Source organism: Salvelinus namaycush, chromosome 34 (assembly GCF_016432855.1).
Source record: "Salvelinus namaycush isolate Seneca chromosome 34, SaNama_1.0, whole genome shotgun sequence".
NCBI classification, from domain to species: Eukaryota; Metazoa; Chordata; class Actinopteri; order Salmoniformes; family Salmonidae; genus Salvelinus; species Salvelinus namaycush.
The window spans coordinates 38,596,203-38,619,244 of record NC_052340.1 but is presented as its reverse complement, the minus strand read 5'-3'; the positions used below and the strand labels follow the sequence as shown (position 1 = coordinate 38,619,244).

The following is a 23,042-nucleotide window of genomic DNA, read 5'->3' as shown; positions in this document are numbered from 1 at the left end:
GGAAAAAATGAAATACAATGGAAATGTCCTAATTAATTTGGTTGGGGGCAATGATAATCCTTTACGTTGTAATTTAACTCACCTCTGATTAGTTGCAAGGTGCCTACAGGGTTAACAATAGTCTTCAATCAATTTTGAAAAGAAAAACAGAACATTCTGATCCATTGCACACCATTTTATAGTGCCTCTTATTTTATTTTTACATTTATTTTTGTATTTAAATATTTTTAAAGGGAAGTCATACTAAGACTAGGCTCTCTTTTACAGATGAGTCCTGCATAAATATATCAAACACATACAACATACAATATACACAATTACAAAACACATTAAGAAAAGCAGACACATTTATTATTAACATAGAGGTCTCTGATCATTTCTCTGAACTGACCACGGGGGGATCAGAACATCGAATTTCAGAGAGCTCTGTAAGTTGTTCCACATAAAAGATGCAAAAACCAAACTCTGTGGAGAACGAAGGGGCCTCCAGTGTAAATCGAAGCCTGAGACCAGGTTTGTTCATTTGTAAGTCTAAATCAAACTAATGATGACAGATACATAGGACGTTTTATTGCATGAGTGCTTTGTAGATAAACACAACAAAATGTCCCTTACATACGAAGAGGCCCAAACCAGAGCAGGCCAATCTATTTGACCGTGATCTCTTTAAGTCTACTCTTTAGCAATCATACTACAAAAAATACACTATACTATCAAATCAACCATGCGCCCAGATATCAACCTGTCACTTTATCCCAACCATTGTAATATAAAGGGACTTACTGGATTATTGGGGGTTGGACAGGTGTCTATGCGAGTCCACGGCGGTGCCTCAGCCTCTCCTGGTTGCTGATAAAGCTCTTCTAAAAGGATAGTTGACCTTGCAGACTGAAAACCTCAACAGTCACAGCTGGTGAAGAAAGATGAACTAGTTATGGGTACACATTTATACCCTCAATGAGTCCAGTTTCATGTTGTTGTTTTTTTTCTCCAAATGGTTCGACAAGTAATGTTCAATTGCATAAAACCCCTGATATATTTTCTGTACATCTCACAGACTACAGCCGCCACACAATTTTCAATCTGTGAATTTGAATGGCTGTAACAGAGCTTTGGAGACCATAAAATAGCAGCCACGTGCCCGGATATGTATATGCCACATTTTGCCAGTGTTCCATTAGACTGTGGACACTAGGACACTAACCTACGGTACAGCAGTTAGAGAGACCTACAGCCTAAATCATGCATGGCACATGCGTCCTCACTGTGAGGACTTGGGTAGCCCGGCGCTGGCTGGCTCTCCAATGCTCTCTTATTAAGACCCCTATGTCATGCTCTCGATACCTCAAAGACGTGTCACACCTCCTACATGCCAGGTTGAGGGGTGTGTGGGCAGGATGTGGACGGGGACAGGAGCAGGGGCGGGAGCACCGACTGACAGGGCCTCTGTGGTAAGGCTCTGAGACAGACACACGGTTCAGAGAGTATAAAGAGAGGAGCTGTGAGGGGTAAGAGCCACAGAGCCAGCCCTAGCTCTAGACTGCACTACGGAGCCAGCCCTAGCTCTAGACTGCACTACGGAGCCAGCCATAGCTCTAGACTGCACTACGGTGCCAGCCCTAGCTCTAGACTGCACTACGGAGCCAGCCCTAGCTCTAGACTGCACTACGGAGCCAGCCCTAGCTCTAGACTGCACTACGGTGCCAGCCCTAGCTCTAGACTCCACTACGGAGCCAGCCCTAGCTCTAGACTGCACTATGGAGCCAGCCCTAGCTCTAGACTGCACTACGGAGCCAGCCCTAGCTTTAGACTGCACTACGGTGCCAGCCCTAGCTCTAGACTGCACTACGGTGCCAGCCCTAGCTCTAGACTCCACTACGGAGCCAGCCCTAGCTCTAGACTGCACTACGGAGCCAGCCCTAGCTCTAGACTGCACTACGGAGCCAGCCCTAGCTCTAGACTCCACTACGGAGCCAGCCCTAGCTCTAGACTCCACTACGGAGCCAGCCCTAGCTCTAGACTGCACTACGGAGCCAGCCCTAGCTCTAGACTGCACTACGGAGCCAGCCCTAGCTCTAGACTGCACTACGGAGCCAGCCCTAGCTCTAGACTCCACTACGGAGCCAGCCCTAGCTCTAGACTGCACTACGGAGCCAGCCCTAGCTCTAGACTCCACCACGGAGCCAGCCCTAGCTCTAGACTGCACTACGGAGCCAGCCCTAGTTCTAGACTCCACTACGGAGCCAGCCCTAGCTCTAGACTGCACTACGGAGCCAGCCCTAGCTCTAGACTCCACTACGGAGCCAGCCCTAGCTCTAGACTGCACTACGGAGCCAGCCCTAGCTCTAGACTCCACTACGGAGCCAGCCCTAGCTCTAGACTGCACTACGGAGCCAGCTCTAGCTCTAGACTCTACTACGGAGCCAGCCCTAGCTCTAGACTCCACTACGGAGCCAGCCCTAGCTCTAGACTGCACTACGGAGCCAGCCCTAGCTCTAGACTCCACTACGGAGCCAGCCCTAGCTCTAGACTCCACTACGGAGCCAGCCCTAGCTCTAGATTCCACTACGGAGCCAGCCCTAGCTCTAGACTCCACTACGGAGCCAGCCCTAGCTCTAGACTCTACTACGGAGCCAGCCCTAGCTCTAGACTGCACTACGGTGCCAGCCCTAGCTCTAGACTCCACTACGGAGCCAGCCCTAGCTCTAGACTGCACTATGGAGCCAGCCCTAGCTCTAGACTGCACTACGGAGCCAGCCCTAGCTCTAGACTGCACTACGGAGCCAGCCCTAGCTCTAGACTGCACTACGGAGCCAGCCCTAGCTCTAGACTCTACTACAGAGCCAGCCCTAGCTCTAGACTCCACTACGGAGCCAGCCCTAGCTCTAGATTCCACTACGGAGCCAGGAGCCATTCCACTGCAGGAGCTGGTCCTGTTGGTGCTGCTGGTGGTGATGGGGGAGGGAGAGCCAGTGTGCAGGCTGCAGAGCAGGGCAGAGCTGCCAGAGCTGACCAAGGACGGGGAACTCGTCATCGGAGGCATCTTCACCTTCCAGACGGAGTACGACAGCAGGGTACCCACCTTCCAGAGTTTACCAGATCTACCAAGGTGTAAGAAGTGAGTATCTTGTTTCAGTTGACTTGAAAATTGTTAGTTTTTTTTTTTAAATATGGGAGTTTTATTGTTTTCAATGTTATGATAGATTTTTTTATCTACTGTACATCTGAGGTTTATTTCCTATTTACCGCTCTATAAACGTGACCTTAGTCTATTGCAAATCATTTAAAGTAAAATAAATGATTTCACTGTAGTCTGATAATACAGTAACAGAACGATGAATGCAAAAGCTACATAAATAAAATTATTTTCTCTCTTTATCATTTTCCCCTTTAGCATTTGCACTACCTATAGACTGTCAATTTCACAATCGGAGAGGAGAAAATAGCTTTTTTTTGCACATGAGTGAACATGAGTGAACATGAATACACAAAACGTAACCCATCTGCCCCACATAATGCTTAAAAACCAAACACCGTTCAATACATATCCAACAGTATAACGCATACAGCAGCAGCCCAGTGCACCTGAGGAAAGATGTACAGTACTATACACCGACAATCCTGAAGGGTTGGCAAAGGAAACAGTCTACCCTCTAGTGGATTAAACTTGAAGTATAACTACATCTCATTCATTGACATCTTTGAAGTCTACAGACATGCATAGCTTTGGCTGAATTTGATATATTCTCTCTGTGTCCAATATGAAAAATACCCTTCTAATGCATATCTCACATACTCATCAAATGTGAAGAAGACTTATCCATAATCAATTACTTGCAAAGACAGTCATTCATAATATGGCAGATAGATGTCATAATATGGTGGATAGATGTCATAATATGGTACAAATATGTCATAATGTGATTGATAGATATATGTCATAATATAGCAGATAGATGTCATAATATGGCAGATAGATGTCATAATATGGTAGATAGATAGATGTCATAAAATTATAGAATGATGTCATAATATGGTAGATAGATAGATGTAAAAATATGATAGATGTCATAATATGGTAGATAGATAGATGTCATAAAATTATAGATAGATGTCATAATATGGCAGATAGATGTCATAATATGGTATATAGATAGATGTCATAATATGGTAGATAGATAGATGTCATAATATGATAGATAGACGTCAAAATATGATAGATAGATGTCATAAGATGGTAGATAGATGTCATAATATGGTAGATAGATAGATGTCATAATATGATAGATAGATGTCATAATATGGTAGATAGATAGATGTCATAATATGATAGATAGATGTCATAATATGATAGATAGATGTCATAATATGGTAGATAGATGTCATAATATGGTAGATAGATGTCATAATATGGTAGATAGATAGATGTCATAATATGGTAGATAGATGTCATAATATGGTAGATAGATGTCATAATATGGTAGATAGATAGATGTCATAATATGGTAGATCGATGTCATAATATGATAGATAGATGTCATTACATGGCAGATAGATGTCATAACATGGCAGATAGATGTCATAATATGGCAGATAGATGTCATAATATGCCAGATAGATGTCATAATATGGCAGATAGATGTCATAATATGGCAGATAGATGTCATAATTTGGCAGATAGAGTCAAGGTCTATTTTTGCAGCTGACACGCTAGGCTTTGTGAATGATATCTATCTGTAACTGAAAACCAGTGTAACCCATTTCAGATAGATGTTGAAATAAAATGAAGGTAATCTAATAACAAATTACTTAGATAATAACTAACCGTACTGTGTACACTAGAATGGAAAGGGCTGTTACCCCCGGCCCTGTGTCACAGTGTCTCCTGACCCCTCCTCTCTCAGCCTCCACTTTTTATGCTGCAGTAGTTTATGTGTCGGGGGGCTAGCATCAGTCTGTTATATCTGAAATATTTCTCCTATCTTATCCGGTGTCCTCTGCGCACTCCACTGGATATCATAAGGTGAATGCACCAATTTGTAAGTCGCTCTGGATAAGAGCGTCTGCTAAATGACTTAAATGTAAATGTAAATTTAAGTATGCTCTCTCTAATTCACTCTTTCTTTCTTTCTCTCTCTCGGAGGACCTGAGCCCTAGGACCATGCCTCAGGACTACCTGGCATGATGACTCCTTGTTGTCCCCAGTCCACCTGGACGTGCTGCTGCTTCAGTTTCAACTGTTCTGCCTGCGGCTATGGAACCCTGACCTGTTCACTGTGATTACTATTATTTGACCATGCTGGTCATTTATTAACATTTGAACATCTTGGCCATGTTCTGTATAATCTCCACTCGGCACAGCCAGAAGAGGACTGGCCACCCTTCATAGCCTGGTTCCTCTCTAGGTTTCTTCCTAGGTTTTGGCCTTTCTAGGGAGTTTTTCCTAGCCACCGTGCTTCTACACCTGCATTGCTTGCTGTTTGGGGTTTTAGGCTGGGTTTCTGTACAGCACTTTGATATATCAGCTGATGTAAGAAGGGCTATATAAATACATTTGATTTATATTAGGCCACACAGTGAGAGTGGGAATGGGAAAACTTCTCTTGAAAGAGATAAACAATTACTGTGGTAAATAAACGTAAATGACCATTAGTTGACCAAGGAATCAGATGTCATGTTGTTTGTTCTCCTAAGTTCTGGAAGCCTTACGCAATAATTGTGTTTGCTTGTCAGTCTGTCCCCAATTGAATAGCCCCTTACAGCTGGGTAGGAGACAAGAGGCTATAAAACACAGAGACTCTCCAGGATGGTGACTGTGCCAAGGCGAGGCTCTGAGATGAGACCAGTCACACTTGTCTTGTTAGCTCTGTTCACCGGGGCAGTGACTCCCTACTGCAGAAGACTCTGTCTGACTCTGGACCCGAGCACTGAGCAACCACACAGTAGAGAGGATGGGGAGACAAGAGGTTTCACTTTAAACAACTCCGTTGGAGACGCTCTCACTCACTGTAGAATGAATCTGGTTCTGAAATATGAAAGGTGAGTATACAAATGGAATTGTAATTATTGGAAAAACATGTTTTTACTAATGCCATCTCTTATCAGCACTAACAATTTCTCTCTCTCTAGGAACATTATATTTAGGAATAATCGCTACATTTATTTAATGTATTTTTGTCTGTAATACACATATAACTTCTTATTATAACATTATATTGTAAGATTTGGAGGACCTGGATTTAAATGTTACCCTTGGTTGTTTAATCAGCACTGATTTTGTAATTGTTTTTAATTGTCTCTGTGGGAAACTGAGATCAAATGATTGGACTCTAAATGACATATCATGGGAAATCTAAAAAGGTAATTAAACAACCTGATGGGAAACTCCACAGGATGCCGGAGAAATGTACTAGTTTCTCCCGAAGTCACTCCAGATCTCTCTCTCTCTCTCGTTGAGGACTAAATGTATACAAATAAACTGGACTCATCTTGAATTGTTATAAGCAGGTTACAGCTGTATTAAATGTACAGATGTAACACCAGACATTCATATGTATTCTAAATTTAGTTTTTTGTTCATTGTTGTCGGAGGAGGAACTTACTGTCTTCCAAATTGTTCAAAAGATTTTGAAGGGCGAATGGGGTGTATGTACAGCCATGTGAAAATATCTTATGCTATTTTATTCTCCAGCACAATTCAAGAGGACTGGATGGTGCTATTCACTGGGAAGGAGATCTACAGAAACTCTGAACTTATACCAGCTGTGACTCTGGGCTACAACGTCTATGCCATCTATAGGAGCAAATACCTGCTGCGAGCCATTCTGGAGGCTTTGAATGGAGGGGAGCAGAGAGAGCCGACAGGACTGCGGAGCTGCAGCCGCAGCAGGGTGCTGGCGCTGGTGGGACACTCCTCCTCTGGACTCGGCAGCTCCTCACACTGGCTACAGGTGAGACGGACAGGGAGTGTGATACCCAGCAGTACATATTGTGCAGCCCTACCTTCTACAGAATGATTTGTTGAGTAATGGAAGTTTAAAAATGAATACAATCTTGTTGATTCCGACATTAGTCAAGTAAGTGTGCTCAACAATAATATGTAAACTGAATGTGCTGTTCTCCCTCCTGTCCTTGTGCACAGATGATCCACATATGTACTTGTGCATGTCTGAGAGACAGAGTTGTTAACCCCAGAGCCATTCTCCTCAGAGCAGAGTCAAGTCACTGTGCCCAGAACCTATGCCTGATGCTGCCCCTGACATGCTGGAGCAGAGTGGATATTGTCTGTGGGACATGCAAACTGGAGGGTAAAGCTGAGGGTCAGGCTCCCTTACATGAAGTGAAGGGGTTTGTTCTCCCAGGCCTGACTGAGTTCTTACTAAATCTGATACCCTCAGATGGATCACAGAGTACTTTTATCTGTGACTGGAGCCTGGCTGCTCAGCAGTGGCTGTGCTCCCCTTTACCTGAGGGCCAAGCCTGGTTCAATGTCCATAGAGCCATGTGTGCATTGACAACGGCAGCTGACATGGTCATGAGAAAGAAATGCAGCGACAGCCATACTAAAGCTGACTGTCTAAAATATGCTGTATTGCCACCAAACCAGGTACTTGCTTACTTGTAATTTTGTAATTACTGTACTATTTATGAAGGCTGATGCAATGAGAGGAAAATGAAAAGTGGCAGATTTCCCCACCCCCCCCCAAAAAAGTATTTCTCCCATATATTTGTATTACCTTTAGTTAACTAGGCAAGTCAGTTAAGAACAAATTCTTATTTTCAATGACGGCCTAGGAACAGTGGGTTAACTGCCTTGTTCAGGGTGTAGAACGACAGATTTGTACCTTTCGGTTACAAGTCCAACGCTCTAACCACTAGGCTACCTGCCTCCCCATATAAAAATAGATTGTATGTCTAAGTGCATTGTGTGTCCATGTTGTGGTAACTATTGTAGTATTCCACTGACAGCTACCAAAGGCGGTGTGCATAAAGATATCTCCGCTGGGCAGATGGAGTGATGCTAACACAATAGTATCACGTTGTTTCAACCTAAAAGTGACGACTGACAGAGAACACGGTCAGAAAAATGGTGAGGAAAAATCCACTTGTGAATTGTGACTGATATAATGTTGACTTCCTCTTCTTCCTCTATAGTAATGGTCGTGTTTTTGTAACAAATCATGAAACGCAAATTGTTCATAAATAATCTGTTTGAATAAAACGTCTGATCAAGCATTTGGTTCAACCTAAAATTTAGTGTGAAAATCACGCTGAAATAAAAAAAATTATATCAGGACCGAAAGCCACGGTAGAAAATGTTGTGAATTCTACAACAATTTAAGTCAGCGTAATCTTACCCTAAATACCTCAAATCATATTAAAGACAACCAATGATCTATTCAAGCTACAATGTCGCTTTTTTGATGTTTTGCTTATTGACAGTGTAAAATCCCCGCATTGTTCTAAATGCTGTGTTTCTTTACCAGATGCTAGTAACTATATCCCACATATCCTGCAGAGCAGACATCAGTGTGTCTCTTATGGCTGGGTGGAAGAAGGACTACTGCTAACGGCTCTGTTCTGGCTTATGATCTACACCAGTAGATCTCACAGAGACACCCCTATCCTCAGAGCCAACAGCAAGCTGAGCTTCCTGCTGCTCATCACACAGACTCTTTGTTCTCTCTCACCTCTCACCGCCATTGGCCGGCCCTCTGATTGGTCCTGTATGCTGCGTCACACAGCGTTTGGAATCACCTTCGTCCTCTGCATCTCTTGTGTTCTGGGGAAAACAATAGTGGTGTTGATGGCCGTCAGGGCTACACTTCCAGCCAGTAATGTCATGAAATGGTTTGGTCCTCCACAGCAGAGACTCAGTGTTCTGGCTTTCACTCTCATACAGGTCCTGATCTGTGTACTTTGGTTAACAGTCTCCCCTCCTTTCACCTACATAGGACTCCTGGCCTTCTTGTGCTTTGTGCTGGTCTCTCTGGTCAATAAGCTACCTTCTATGCAAGCTAAGTTCATTCTATTGACTGTTCTTATACATGTACAATTAGCAGCATGGCTGCAAACCTCCAGGGCACCAACAAGGTATAAATTGATCATTGAGATACATTCAACATAGCTAGATGTCTAAACACATCAACTGAAAGGTTGTACACGAGGGATGGGCAACTCCAGTCCTCGGTGGCCTGATTCGTATCACACTTTTGCCCCAGCCTCAGCTAACACACCTGACTCCAATATTCAACGAATCATGGTCTTCAGTTTAGAATGCAATTGGTTTCATCAGGTGTGTTAGCTATAGGGTTGTGGGAAAGTGTGTCACCAATCAGGCCCCGCCGAGGACTGGAGTTGCCCATCCCTGTTGTACATCAATTCGTTGTTTTCTAATCACTTGTTAATATTATCCATAGAAATAAAATAGCTTTGTAACCACAATCATTTTACCTCTATTTAACAAATTAATAACAATAATAACAATAACAATAACACATTTTTATTTTCAATGACGGCCTAGGAACAGTGGGTTAACTGCCTTGTTGAGTGGCAGAACGACAGATTTTTACCTTGTCAGCTCTGGGATTCAATCTTGCAACCAATCTTGCAACCCTAGTCCAACGCTCTAACCGCCAGGCTACCTGTCACCCCTAAGAAATGTATCTAATGTCATCTTAATAAAGCAACAATAAAAAATAAATAATTATGTGACTGTTTCCTACAACTGTGCACAAAGCATCCTTAAGTGCAATACGACATACATTGGCAGCAGCTAATGGGGATCCATATTAAATACAAATACACAATACTATCATTACACTCAACTCTGGGTAATAAACTGGTGACCATAACGTAATCCCACAATCAATCAATGAAACAGAGAACGTATGTCTATTAACCCTTAGAGGACATTATACAATATAATAAGGTATCTGAACCTCTGGTGAATAGAGGTGTTTGGAAGTGTCAACACTACAGATGTAGTATCTTAATTTAAGTCAGTTTGCTAAAATAATCGTGCAGCAACAGGAAATGTGAATTATTATGTGGATTATTAATGAATGGATATTTTGTTGGGGTTGATACATTTTTCGTTAGGGCAAATTCAAGTCTGAAATGTCAAAGTGAAAATTACAAACTTTAGAAGCCCGTTTAAATCTAAATTATAAACCTGGTGGTTCAAGCCATGAATTCTGATTGGCTGGTTGGTATAACAAAACCTTTCTTTTTACTGCTCTAATTACGTTGTTAACCAGTTTCTGATAGCAATAAGGCACCTCTGGGGTTTGTGGTACATGGCCAATACACCATGGCTAAGGGCTGTATCCAGGCACTCCGCTTTGCGTCAAAAGAACAGCCCTTAGCCGTGGTATATTGACCATATACCACACCCCCTCGGTCCTTATTGCTAAATACACTACAAGTTTGCCTTTCCTGCTTAGCAGGAAATTTCTCGCCAACAAAAGAGTGATCAAATTAAGACCTACATCTGTATGTTACCTGCTTGAGCTGTAGGCCTGCTGGGCTCCTCACTGACATAGCAATGAATGGAGCACATAGTAGTTGTACTGCCCATTGTGAGAATCAGAGGCCTAAACCTCCCTTTCATTATTACAAAGAACTCACACACAACAGACGACATTCATTAGCCAGCTGGGTCCATTACATTGAAATTTGATTCAGGTCTCCAACAGGTAGGCTGAAATAGGGGTGTGATCAACACACTAGGTACAGTATGGTCCCATCAGTATAAGCCTAAACATATAGCAGTGGGCTAAATCAGAGTCACACAGGCTGTTTCTGGGTTGTCTCAAACCAATCTACTTTGAAACAAAAGTGTACACCTCACACACATGGGTATTGGCTTAAAATAAAGAGGACACCTGTACTATGTCAGATATAGACTTAAAACATGTTCCATTTTGAGTTTACATCCCAATATTACACTTTATATATACAGAAGACTTTCAAAAGTATGTAACAACAACAAAAAAAGCCAACAATTCTGGTGTTTATATGTCAAACGGTATTGTTCTATTTCAAATATGAATAAATATTAAAAACATTCCACCCATGAGGCCAATAGAGGGCAAGTTGGTCATTTGACTGCAGGAGAGGGGTATGCGTGAGAACACATACGCCTGGTTCTTTGGTCATTGGTGAATTAATGTCAATCTTGCTATTTTCAATTAGCCTACATTAGCCTACATTTTCCAGTTTTAGGCCTTACTAATAAATAACATTTTTTTTTTTACTCATGTCTTGAACCAGAGATTCCAGGCATCTCAGGAATTACCAATAATCCACCATTCTCTGACATACAGCAACTAAGGGTAGCTTCGTGTTGGCTAACTGTCCAGCGTCAAATCCAGATAGCTAGCTAATGTAAATAGTCTGGGTGGCTATGGTCGGAAGCTGAGCAGTTGCCATACCAGGTCGTGATGCAACCACTCAGGATGCTCTCGATGGTGCAGCTGTATACCTTTTTTAGGATCTGGGGACTCATGACATATCTTTTCAGTCTCCTGAGGGTGAAAAGGTGTTGTCGTGCCCTCCTCACAACTGATTTGGTGTGTTTGGACCATGATAGTTTGTTGGTGATGTGGACACCAAGGAACTTGAAACTCTTGACCCGCTCCACTACAGCCCCGTCGATGTTAATGGGGGCGTGTTCGGCCATCTTTTTCCTGTAGTCCACAATCAGCTCCTTTGTCTTGCTGAAGTTGAGAAAGATGTTGTTGTCCTGGCACCACACTGCCAGAGCTCTGACATCCCCCTATAGGCTGTCTCATCGTTGTCGGTGATCAGGCCTACCACTGTTGTGTCGTCAGCAAATGTAATGATGGTGTGGGGTCGTGCTTGGCCAGGCAGTCATGGTGAACAGCGAGAACAGGAGGGGACTAAGTATGGTAGATGTGTTGTTACCTACCTTTACCACATCAGAAAGTCCAGGATCCAGTTGCAGAGGGAGGTGTTTAGTCCCAGGGTCCTTAGCTTAATGATGAGATTTGTGGGCACTATGGTGTTGAACACTGAGCTGTAGTCAATGAATAGCATTCTTACATAGGTGTTCCTTTTGTCCAGGTTGAAAAGGGCAGTGTGGCGTGCAATAGAGATTGCATCATCTGTGGATCTGTTAGGGCGGTATGCAAATTGGAGTGGATCTAGGGTTTCTGGGATAATGGTGTTGATGTGAGCCATGACCAGCCTTTCAAAGCACTTCATGGCTACAGACGTGAGTGCTACAGGTCGGTAGTCATTTAGGCAGGTTACCTTAGTGTTCTTGGGCACAGGCACTATGGTGGTCTGCTTGAAACATGTTGGTATTACAGACTCAGGCAGGGAGAGTTTGAAAATGTAATTGAAGACACTTGCTACTTGGTCAGCGCATGCTCGCAGTACAAGTCCTGGTAATCCGTCTGGCCCTGCGGCCTTGTGAATGTTGACCTGTTTAAAGGTCTTGCTCACATCGGCTGCAGAATGCATGATCACACAGTCTTTCGGAACAGCTGGTGCTCTCATGCTTGTTTCAGTGTTATTTGCCTCGAAGCGAGCATAGAAGTAGTTTAGCTCGTCTGGTAGGCTTGTGTCACTGGGTAGCTCTCGGCTGTGCTTCCCTTTGTAGTCTGTAATGGTTTGCAAGCCCTGCCACATTCGTCAAGCATCAGAGCCGGTGCAGTACGATTCGATCTTAGTCCTGTATTGATGCTTTGCCTGTTTGATGGTTCGTCGGAGGCCATAGCGGGATTTCTTATGAGCTTCAAAGTTAGAGTCCCGCTCCTTGAAAGCAGTAGCTCTAGCCTTTAGCTCAGTGCGGATGTTGCCTGTAATCCATGGCTTCTGGTTGGGGTATGTACGTATGGTCACTGTGGGGATGACATCATCGATGCACTTATTGATGAAGCCAATTACTGATGTGGTGTACTCCTCAATGCCATCAGAGGAATCCTGGAACATATTCCAGTCTGTGCTAGCAAAACAGTCCTGTAGCTTAGCGGCACGACAAGCAGCATGACAAAACCTATTCCCCCTCAGGAGACTGAAAATGATTTGCATGAGTCCCCAGATCCTCAAAAGGTTCTACAGCTGCAACATCGAGAGCATCCTGAAGTTGCTTACGGAGCCAAACTGCAGTCAGGTCAAGACCCTGGTGAGGACAACAAGCATGCAGATGAGCTTCCCTGAGACAGTTTCTGACAGTTTGTGCAGAAATTCTTCGGTTGTGCAAACCCACAATTTTATCAGCTGTCTGGGTGGCTGGGCTCAGACAATCCCGCAGGTGAAGAAGCCAGACGTGAAGGTTCTGGACTGGCGTGGTTACACGTGGTCTGCTGTTGTGAAGCCGGTTGGACGTGTTAATATTATATATATTATACGTATTATTTATAAATATTATATATTTATGTTGTATTTATTTATATATACAAGTCTGAAATGTTAAAGGGGAAATTACAAACGTTAGAAGCCTTTTTAAACCTTGAATACACTACAAGTTTGCATGCAGGAAAAATCTCAACAACAAAATCAAATTAAGATCCAGCATCTGTATGTGTGTCGTTAATGCCTGAAATCAGGCTTGGCAGCATGGTTTTCAATGGGGAAAGTTTGCTTCCGTACCCCACTCGCCCCTACTTGTGTGAATTTTTAAACTCTCTAAAGTAGTAAGAAATATATATCATTGTTGTCACGTTCTGACCTTTATTTCCTTTGTTTTTGTCTTTATTTAGTATGGTCAGGGCGTGAGTTGGGGTGGGCAGTCTATGTTTGTGTTTCTATGTTTTTCTATTTCTGTGTTTGGCCTGATATGGTTCTCAATCAGAGGCAGGTGTTAGTCATTGTCTCTGATTGGGAACCATATTTAGGTAGCCTGTTTTGTGTTGGGTTTTGTGGGTGGTTGTGTTCTGTCTTTGTGTCTCTGCACCAGATAGGACTGTTTTCGGTTTTCACGTTTGTTGTTTTGTATTTGGAAGTGTTCAGTTTATTGTCTTTAATTAAACATTATGGACACTTACCACGCTGCGCTTTGGTCCTCTCCTTTTTCCACCGAAGAAAACCGTTACAATTGTTGTTTTTTTTGTTGAACATTTTGAATGTTCTTCATTTGACATTGGGAATTATTTATTTTACGCTAATTTACTTATGGTGGACAGAACGTGTTACTACATTAAACGTTTTCACCACACAAGAATTACAGGAAATACACATCCTTTTGACCTCAGATTGGTGATGTTATTATAAAAGTTTAAAGTTATCACAATATCATATTTTTTTGTTATATGCACCTGTCTGTAGTGGGATCTCAAATGCACCTGTAATTTAGAGGCTCCTCCTATAAAAGTCTCTGATATGAATTCACGGATTTGAGGGTTAAGCTATCACTCAAATGAAAGCCAACCCTTGCCGCTATTTAAAACCTGATGAGGATAGAGGGCGCTATTTACACTTTGGGGGAAAAACGTGCCCAATTTAAACGGCCTCGTACTCTATTCTTGCTCGTACAATATGCATATTATTATTACTATTGGATAGAAAACACTCTCTAGTTTCTAAAACCGTTTGAATTTTGTCTGTGAGTAAAACAGAACTCATTTGGCAGCACACTTTCTGACCAGGAAGTGGAAAGTCTGAAAATTATGCTCTGTTCAAGGGCCTGCCTATAAATGGGCATGACACGTATGAGTATACATGCACGTCATACACCTTCCCCTAGATGTCAAGAGGATGTGAGAGAAAAAATGAAGTGTTTATCTTGGTCTGAGGTGGAATATATCCTCTTGGCACGACGAGTCATCAATTTCCTGTTTTCTGGAGAGCGCGCAGATGGACCTGGAATTGCCTTTTGAAAAGCCGTCGTTATAGGCGACTACTATCTCCGGCTTTGATTTTATTTGATACATGTCACAATATCATCGTAAAGTATGTTTTTTCAATATAGTTTTATTAGATTTTTGAAATTTATTCGGGACGTTAGGCGTGTTGCTTTGTGTGCCTTTTTTCAGAAAGGAGAGCTTCGCGCCACTTTGCCAGTGTGCTTGCAAATTCAAGAGGGAAAAACAATGTTCTAAATCCAAACAACGACTGTTCTGGACAAAGGACCCCTTGTCCAACATTCTGATGGAAGATCACCAAAAGTAAGAAACATTTTATGATGCTATTTCATATATCTGTCGAACTGTATACTAGTAGTTTTGCGCCCCGGTTTTGGCCACTCTCTCGCTATAACATAAGCCTTATGTCGTAATGAAGATATTTTTAGAATTCTAACACTGCGATTGCATTAAGAACTAATGGATCTATCATTTCCTATACAACATGTATTTTTTTGTAATGTTTATGAATTGCTATTTGGTCAGAATAGGTGAGAGTCTAATAGAAATATCCGCACATTCTGGGAAAAGGAAGCTACGTTAGCATAATGGATAACCACTGATTTCAGCTCTAAATATGCACATTTTCGAACAAAACATAAGTGTATGTATAACCTGATGTTATAGGACTGTCATCTGAGGAAGGTTTATGAAGGTTAGTGAAAATTGATATCTTTTGCTGGTTTATTCGCTAACGCTAACGTGCCTATTGCTATCGCTAACGTGCCTTGATGAATGAATGCGGTTGTGTGTAGGCTATTGTAGTAAGCTAATATAATGCTATATTGTGTTTTCGCTGTAAAACACTTAAAAAATCTGAAATATTGGCTGGATTCACAAGATGCTTGTCTTTCATTTCTGTACACGATGCATTTTTCAGAAATGTTTTATGATGAGTATTTAGGTATTCCACGTTGGTCTCTATAATTACTCTGGCTGCTTCGGTGCTATTTTTGACGGTAGCTGTGATGGTAGCTGCAATGTAAAACTGATTTATACCTTAAATATGCACATTTTTCGAACAAAACATAGATTTATTGTGTAACATGTTATAAGACTGTCATCTGATGAAGTTGTTTCTTGGTTAGTTTGGTTGGTTCTTGGTTAGTTAGGTTGGCTTTGTGCATGCTACCTGTGCTGTGAAAAATGTCTGTCCTTCTTTGTATTTGGTGGTGAGCTAACATAAATATACGTGCTGTTTTCGCTGTAAAACATTTTAAAAATCGGACATGTTGACTGGATTCACAAGATGTGTATCTTTCATTTGCTGTATTGGACTTGTTAATGTGTGAAAGTTAAATATTTCAAAAAAATATTTTTTGAATTTCGCGCTCTGCCTTTTCAGTGGAATGTGGGAGGAGTTCCGCTAGCGGAACGCCTGGGCGAGACAGGTTAAAAACCAATGATGTGATGATTCGTTGAAATTATCCAGCCAAAAAAGTGTTGTGTTTCCTGAGAAAATGTGTCTGAAATACACATTTTCTCACAGAGAAATTACACGTTCTCATCTATTGACTGTTAGTATCCACAAGTTCATTGTCTGTTAGAGGAGAGCAAACGCTACATGTCTTCATGGTTATTGTCCCAGTTGCCTTGATTTCAATACAATATCGATGTGAGCGATTAATTTGCGCTTACTATTGTTTTCTATTGATTACTTTTTGTAGAACCCCCTGTGGAAAGGGAACCAAAAAGGGTTATTGAGATGTCTCCATAGAATAACCCTTTTTGGTTTCAGGTAGAACCCTTTTGGGTTCCACGTAGAACCCCCTGTGGAAAGGGTTCTACATGGAACCAAAAAGGGTTCTTCTATGGAGACAGCTCAATAACCCTTTTAGGTTCTAGAGCATATTTTTTTCTAAGAACAAAGCTCATCAGTTTCAGTCTGAAGTGACCGCTTGGTAAAAGTTGGTGCGTGTGCAGTTTATATGGTACTATTGTATCAAAGTGCAAGTAGGGAGTAATTTTATGTCTTGGAATTTGGACATTTAAAACCAGTGTTTTGACATTCGGCTATAAATCAATAATACATGACAACAGGAATCAGCAACACTATCATTACCAACTCATGTTTTAGGAATATAAACGGTACTTTTAAAGGGATATTTTGTGGATGCCATTTTTATGTCTTTGTGTCGATTATGACGGTAGTTAGATAAAGGGCCACCTCTAGCTGCCTCCAGCTTAGATACAGTATATATTTATTTTTATTTCACCTTTATTTAACCAGGTAGGCCAGTTGAGAACAAGTTCTCATTTACAACAACGACCCGACAGAGATAAAGCAAAGCAGTGCGACACAAGCAACAACACAGAGTTACATATGGAATAAACAAACAGTCAATAACACAATAGAAAAAAAATATATATAGTGTGTGCAAATGAGGTAAGATTAGGGAGGTAAGGAAATAAATAGGCCGTAGTGGGGAAGTAATTACAATTTAGCAATTAAACACTGGAGTGATAGATGTACAGAAGATGAATATGCAAGTAGAGATACTGAGGGGCTATAAAGAATAAAGGCCACATTGTCAAAATGTAACCCTTTAGCATACTTACTCAACAGAATTCTGCTTAATCATGTAACAACTATTGAATGAGCACAAAACGTTCTATGAATTATTGATATTGATGATATTAGTGATATATTTGTCTTGCCGAGAAGAAGTGACGCAACCTCACATTAGAAACAGGCATGTGGCGCCCTCTTCTGGCCACACCGGTACTGCTATATATTACAAACACGGCCATGATGCCTCGTTCCCTTTCTAATAGATGTTAGATGGTTCCTCGCCCTGAGTGCCAAGACAAATTGTAATCTATTCTTCGCTTTTCTTAAAATAAACTTCAGCTACATTTTGCCAAGTCAAGTCCAGTAAAGTTAGCTTAAAGGTGTGGTAGCTATTTAAAGATCCTTACTGTAAAGTGTTACTACCATGTTTATCGTTCCATAAAGCCGTTAAAACGTTTTGAATGAGAATTCCATGTTTTTAAAGGTTCTAGTCCCCCTCTACAACATAAATAGATAGATTCTTTATTCTCTATTGTTCTATAGTCCCCTTTAAGCTATGTGTATATCATATTGTTGTACCCACTATTTTTGCCAAGTGGTGCCAATCCAAGAATGCCAGTGCTGAACCCTCTGGGAGAAGCATCACTGAGGAGGTTTTCCAGTGGGCACACCTCCTGCCTGTCCCCAACACACACACACACACACACACACACACACACACACACACACACACACACACACACACACACACACACACACACACACACACACACACACACACACACACACACACACACACATGCCCAACACACACACATCCCAAACACACACACATCCCCAACAGGAACAGAGGTGTATATAAAGCCCAGACATAGAACGGAACCCGCTCACAAGATGCTGAACGATCATGTGTGGACTAGAGAGGGTTATACTCGGCTCATTGCCATTGCTCTGCATCCACACAGCGTTTGCCTGTGAACTATTGGGCCGGTTTGACATGCCTAGTTTGTTCAAAGCAGGGGATGTCATGATAGGGGGCATTTTCCCTGTATTCAACAAACAAGAGGACAGCAGTGCCTCTTTTGTGAAGGAGCCTGATAAAGTGAAGTGTGCTGGGTAAGTGTGCCACCCGTCTGTACCATGAGATAACAGTTGTGTGTATGTCTGTTCATTCTGATTATTAACTCTTTCTTTTACCCTTTTCTTCTCCTGAAAACCTGCTCTGGCAGATTTGACATGCGGGCCTTTCGCTGGACCCAAGTGATGATGTTTGCGATTGATGAAATAAACAAAGACAGTAGTCTACTACCCAACGTCTCCCTAGGCTACAGGATCCTTGACTCGTGTGCATCTCCCACCAATACTTTACGGGCTGCTCTGACGTTGGTTAGCAGTCCAGAGGAGATCGAGCCCACTGCCCCATGCCTACCTACTATATCTGCCCTTATAGCTGAATCAGGCTCCTCTCAGTCCCTGGCTGTGGCTGGAACACTGGGACCATTCAGAGTGCCAATGGTAAGAGCCACATGCTTCATTTGTGATGGGTGTCTAGCTAAATTGAAAAGATGTACAATACCGATTTACTTGGTATCCTGTAATGTTTGCATGTCAGGTGTGTGATGTGTTCTCATAATTGTAAAGCTTTTAAATCAAAAATAATACTTTGAGTAAAGATAGAAAGCTTTTCATTGACTTTCTTCTTCGTTCTATTATTTATTTATTTATTTCTTCTGCCTTTTATCAGGTCAGTTACTTCTCCACATGTGCATGTCTGAGTGATAAAGGTAAATACCCCACATTCTTCCGCACCATCCCCAGCGACTACCATCAGGCTAAGGCTTTGGCAGCCCTGGTCAAGCACTTTGGCTGGACTTGGATTGGGGCGATACAGTCCGATAATGACTATGGCCGGAATGGGGTCCAAGCCTTCACTGAAGAGGTTAAAAAACTTGGGGTTTGCATTGCATTCGTTGGGACGGTGTTACGAACCTACCCAAGTAGTAAAATCCTTGATGTGGTGGACATGATCAAACAATCAACAGTCCGAGTCATCCTGTCATTTGTTCCTGAGGGTGACCTTTACCCGCTGATGAGGGAGGTGGTGAGGCAGAACATAACGCACATTCAGTGGATCGCCAGTGAGGCTTGGATCACAGCAGCCCGGCCCTCCACCCCTGAAATATACAGCTCCTTCGGTGGTGCCATAGGATTTGTGGTGCGGAAGATGGCCATCCCAAAACTACGACACTTTCTCATGGGCATCAGTCCATACACAGATCGAAAGGCTGCCTTTGTGAGGGATTTCTGGGAGAAGATAGTGGGTTGTCGGCCTCTCTCAGCCGGTGAGCCCTCAGTCTCTGAGACGAGCAGTAAGACGTGCACTGGAGCGGAGACACTTGTGGACTCACAGGATCTGTTCTTCAACGTCACACAGCTGAGAGTGTCTTATAATGTGTATAAGGCAGTGTATGCTGTTGCACACGCCCTTCATCGCTTAATATTTTGCAAAAAAGAAAAGGAAAGCACTATGAGACCATGTGTAAATCTATCACAGATACAGCCTAATGAGGTGAGCTGAGGAGGGGGACAAAAAAGCATTGGCTTTTTTCTTGTCCTACTACTATTCATGCAAAAACATTTATTTTTTTATCCTTCTTCTAATCGATAGGTCAGTGATCAACTGAAGACTGTGCATTTCATAAATCAATTCGGTGAGGCTGTGTTCTTTGACGAAAATGGAGACCCCCCTGCCTCGTATGACGTCATCAACTGGCAGCTGAGGGCAGGGCAGGTGCAGCATGTGACTGTGGGCCAGTTTGGCTTAGCTGCTAACCAGGCCTACGAGCTCAGCATCCAGGAAGATAGCATAGTCTGGAGGACAGGGAAATCGGTAGCTATAGCAGCACACCTTTGACAGACTATTTAGGGTAGAAAGATGCATTACAATAATGTATATATTTATTTGCATGGAAAATTGCAAACATGTATACTAATACTACTAATAATAATATAATATAATACTACTACTATACATATTTACTTTCCTCATTAGATTCCTGAAGCAGTGTGCTCTCAAATCTGCCCTTTTGGAACCAGAAAAGCCCAAATCAAAGGAAAATCTGTCTGCTGTTTTGATTGCATCCCCTGTGCTGATGGGACAATAGCCAATGCAACGGGTAAGCCAACAGTCAACACACTGCAATATCAACAGGTAAGCCAACAGTCAACACACTGCAATATCAGCAGGTAGGTTTACAGTCAACACACTGCAATATCAACAGGTAGGTTTACAGTCAACACACTGAAATATCAGCAGGTAGGTTTACAGTCAACACACTGCAATATCAACAGGTAGGTTTACAGTCAACACACTGCAATATCAACAGGTAGGTTTACAGTCAACACACTGCAAAATCAACAGGTATCCACAGTCAAAATGAAAACTAATTTGTGCTATTAATGAACTATAAGCTGGTGTTGTGTGTGAGTTATTCAGGAGCAGCGGACTGCAGCCCCTGTCCACAGGAGTACTGGTCCAACGACGGGAGGGACCAATGCATCCTGAAAACAGTCGAGTTCCTGTCTTACCACGAACCAATGGGGATCGCCCTTACTATGGTGTCCCTGCTCGGGGCCTGCCTGTCGTTTGCCACCATGCTGGTGTTCATCCACTATAAGGACACACCAGTGGTCAAGGCCAGTAACTCTGAGCTGAGCTCTCTACTGCTGTTCTCTCTCTTCCTGTGCTTCCTCTGTCCCCTCACCTTCATCGGCAGGCCCACCGCCTGGACCTGTATGCTGCGCCACACCGCCTTCGGGGTGACCTTTGCCCTCTGCATCTCCTGCATGCTGGGCAAGACTATCGTGGTGGTAACAGCCTTCAGGGCTACGCTGCCCGGCAACAACGTGGCAGGGAAGTTTGGGCCCTCCCAGCAGAGGATCATCGTGTGCTCCTGCACCGTGGTTCAGATATTTATCTGTGTGCTGTGGCTAAACCTGAACCCGCCTTATAGGGACTTCAGATATAGTCATAGGAAGATAGTTCTAGAATGTAATACTGGTTCCGAGACTGCATTCTATGCAGTGTTGGGATATATAGGTATTCTTGCAGGGATATGCTTGGTTCTGGCTTTTCTTGCTCGGAAGCTGCCTGATAACTTCAATGAGGCCAAATTCATCACCTTCAGCATGCTCATATTCTGTGCAGTCTGGATCACCTTTATCCCAGCTTATGTCAGCTCTCCTGGGAAGTTCACTGTAGCTGTGGAGATCTTTGCTATTCTGTCTTCCTCCTTTGGATTATTGATTTGTATTTTTGCTCCAAAATGTTATATACTTTTTATAAAACCAGAGAAAAATACCAAGAAACATGTCATGGGGAGGAATTGAAACAAACACTTGTGATGTGCTCAGCTATGGCTATTAAAGTATGAATGACTTGATTATTAAATTAGCTTTGCTTTTGTGTAGCTAGCACTTTAAAACATTTCTTCTCAGATTGCTGAGTGCTAACAAAACACATTTGAAAAATATGTATTTTCTGTACTACACTACTTGTCAAATATTGTATAACTTATCCTTTTCATTCCCCCTGCTGCTGCTGAGCAAATCTAGGGAAAGTATTTTATAACATTCAGCATGAATGCCTACTAATCAGCCTTTTATATACTGCTTGTTTAATTCTAGTATATACTTGTTTTACCAAGATGTGTGCAGATAAGTCAAATGCTAATAAATAACTCATCATAAAATCTCATGAAGATTGTCTGGTTTTATTTCAGAATAACTACTTCCTAACCTTAGATAAATATTTAACATATGATACATGGTCAATATTGCTCATAACTCAGTGGTGAATGTATTATAACCTGTCTAGCCCCGGGGTTCCGCTAGCGGAACCCCGCCCACATTCCACTGAAAAGGCAGAGCGCGAAATTCAAAAAATATTTTGTAGAAATATTAAACTTTCACACATTAACAAGTCCAATACAGCAAATGAAAGATAAACATCTTGTGAATCCAGCCAACATGTCCGATTTTTCCAGCGAAAACACCACGTATATTTATGTTAGCTCACCACCAAATACAAAAAAGCACAGACATTTCTTTCACAGCACAGGTAGCTTGCACAAAACCAACCAAACTAACCAAGAACCAACCAAACTAACCAAGAAACAACTTCATCAGATCACAGTCTTATAACATGTTATACAATAAATCTATGTTTTGTTCGAAAAATGTGCATATTTGAGGTATAAATCATAGTTTTACATTGCAGCTACCATCACAAATAGCACCGAAGCAGCCAGAGTAATTACAGAGACCAACGTGAAATACCTAAATACTCATCATAAAACATTTATGAAAAATACATGGTGTACAGCATATGAAAGACAAACATCTTGTGAATCCAGCCAATATTTCAGATTTTTTAAGTGTTTTACAGCGAAAACACAATATAGCATTATATTAGCTTACCACAATAGCCAAAAACACAACCCATTTATCAGCAGCAAAAGTTAGCGATCGTAAAAAAAACAGCAAAAGATATATAATTTTTCACTAACCTTGATAAGCTTCATCAGATGACAGTCCTATAACATCAGGTTATACAATACACTTAAGTTTTGTTCGAAAATTTGCATATTTAGAGCTGAAAT

At 42.1% G+C, this 23,042-nt stretch overlaps 2 protein-coding genes across 2 annotated transcripts; both read left to right on the top strand.

Moving 5' to 3' along the window:
* The first annotated feature begins 5,823 nt into the window (after positions 1–5,823).
* On the top strand, positions 5,824–9,536 carry LOC120028802. Its single transcript, XM_038974042.1, has 5 exons — positions 5,824–6,039; positions 6,692–6,950; positions 7,142–7,606; positions 7,969–8,089; positions 8,487–9,536. Exons 1-5 carry the CDS (start codon positions 5,837–5,839, stop codon positions 9,125–9,127), a joined length of 1,689 nt encoding a protein of 562 aa, XP_038829970.1. The 5' UTR covers positions 5,824–5,836; the 3' UTR covers positions 9,128–9,536.
* An 8,873-nt stretch (positions 9,537–18,409) lies between these two features.
* Positions 18,410–21,771, top strand: LOC120028795 (extracellular calcium-sensing receptor). The gene is given in 6 exon segments (XM_038974036.1): positions 18,410–18,504; positions 18,612–18,897; positions 19,127–19,699; positions 20,051–20,173; positions 20,435–20,558; positions 20,885–21,771. Coding segments are annotated over 6 exon segments (2,088 nt in total).
* The last annotated feature ends 1,271 nt before the right edge of the window (positions 21,772–23,042 follow it).

Bases quoted from the DNA above. Each gene is read 5' to 3' on its own strand.
- LOC120028802 (XM_038974042.1), top strand. From the start codon at position 5,837: ATGAGACCAGTCACACTTGTCTTGTTAGCTCTGTTCACCGGGGCAGTG. The intron at 6,040-6,691 runs GTGAGTATACAA...TTTATTCTCCAG, and splicing joins CTGGTTCTGAAATATGAAAG to CACAATTCAAGAGGACTGGA. The intron at 8,090-8,486 runs GTGAGGAAAAAT...TTTCTTTACCAG, and splicing joins AGAACACGGTCAGAAAAATG to ATGCTAGTAACTATATCCCA.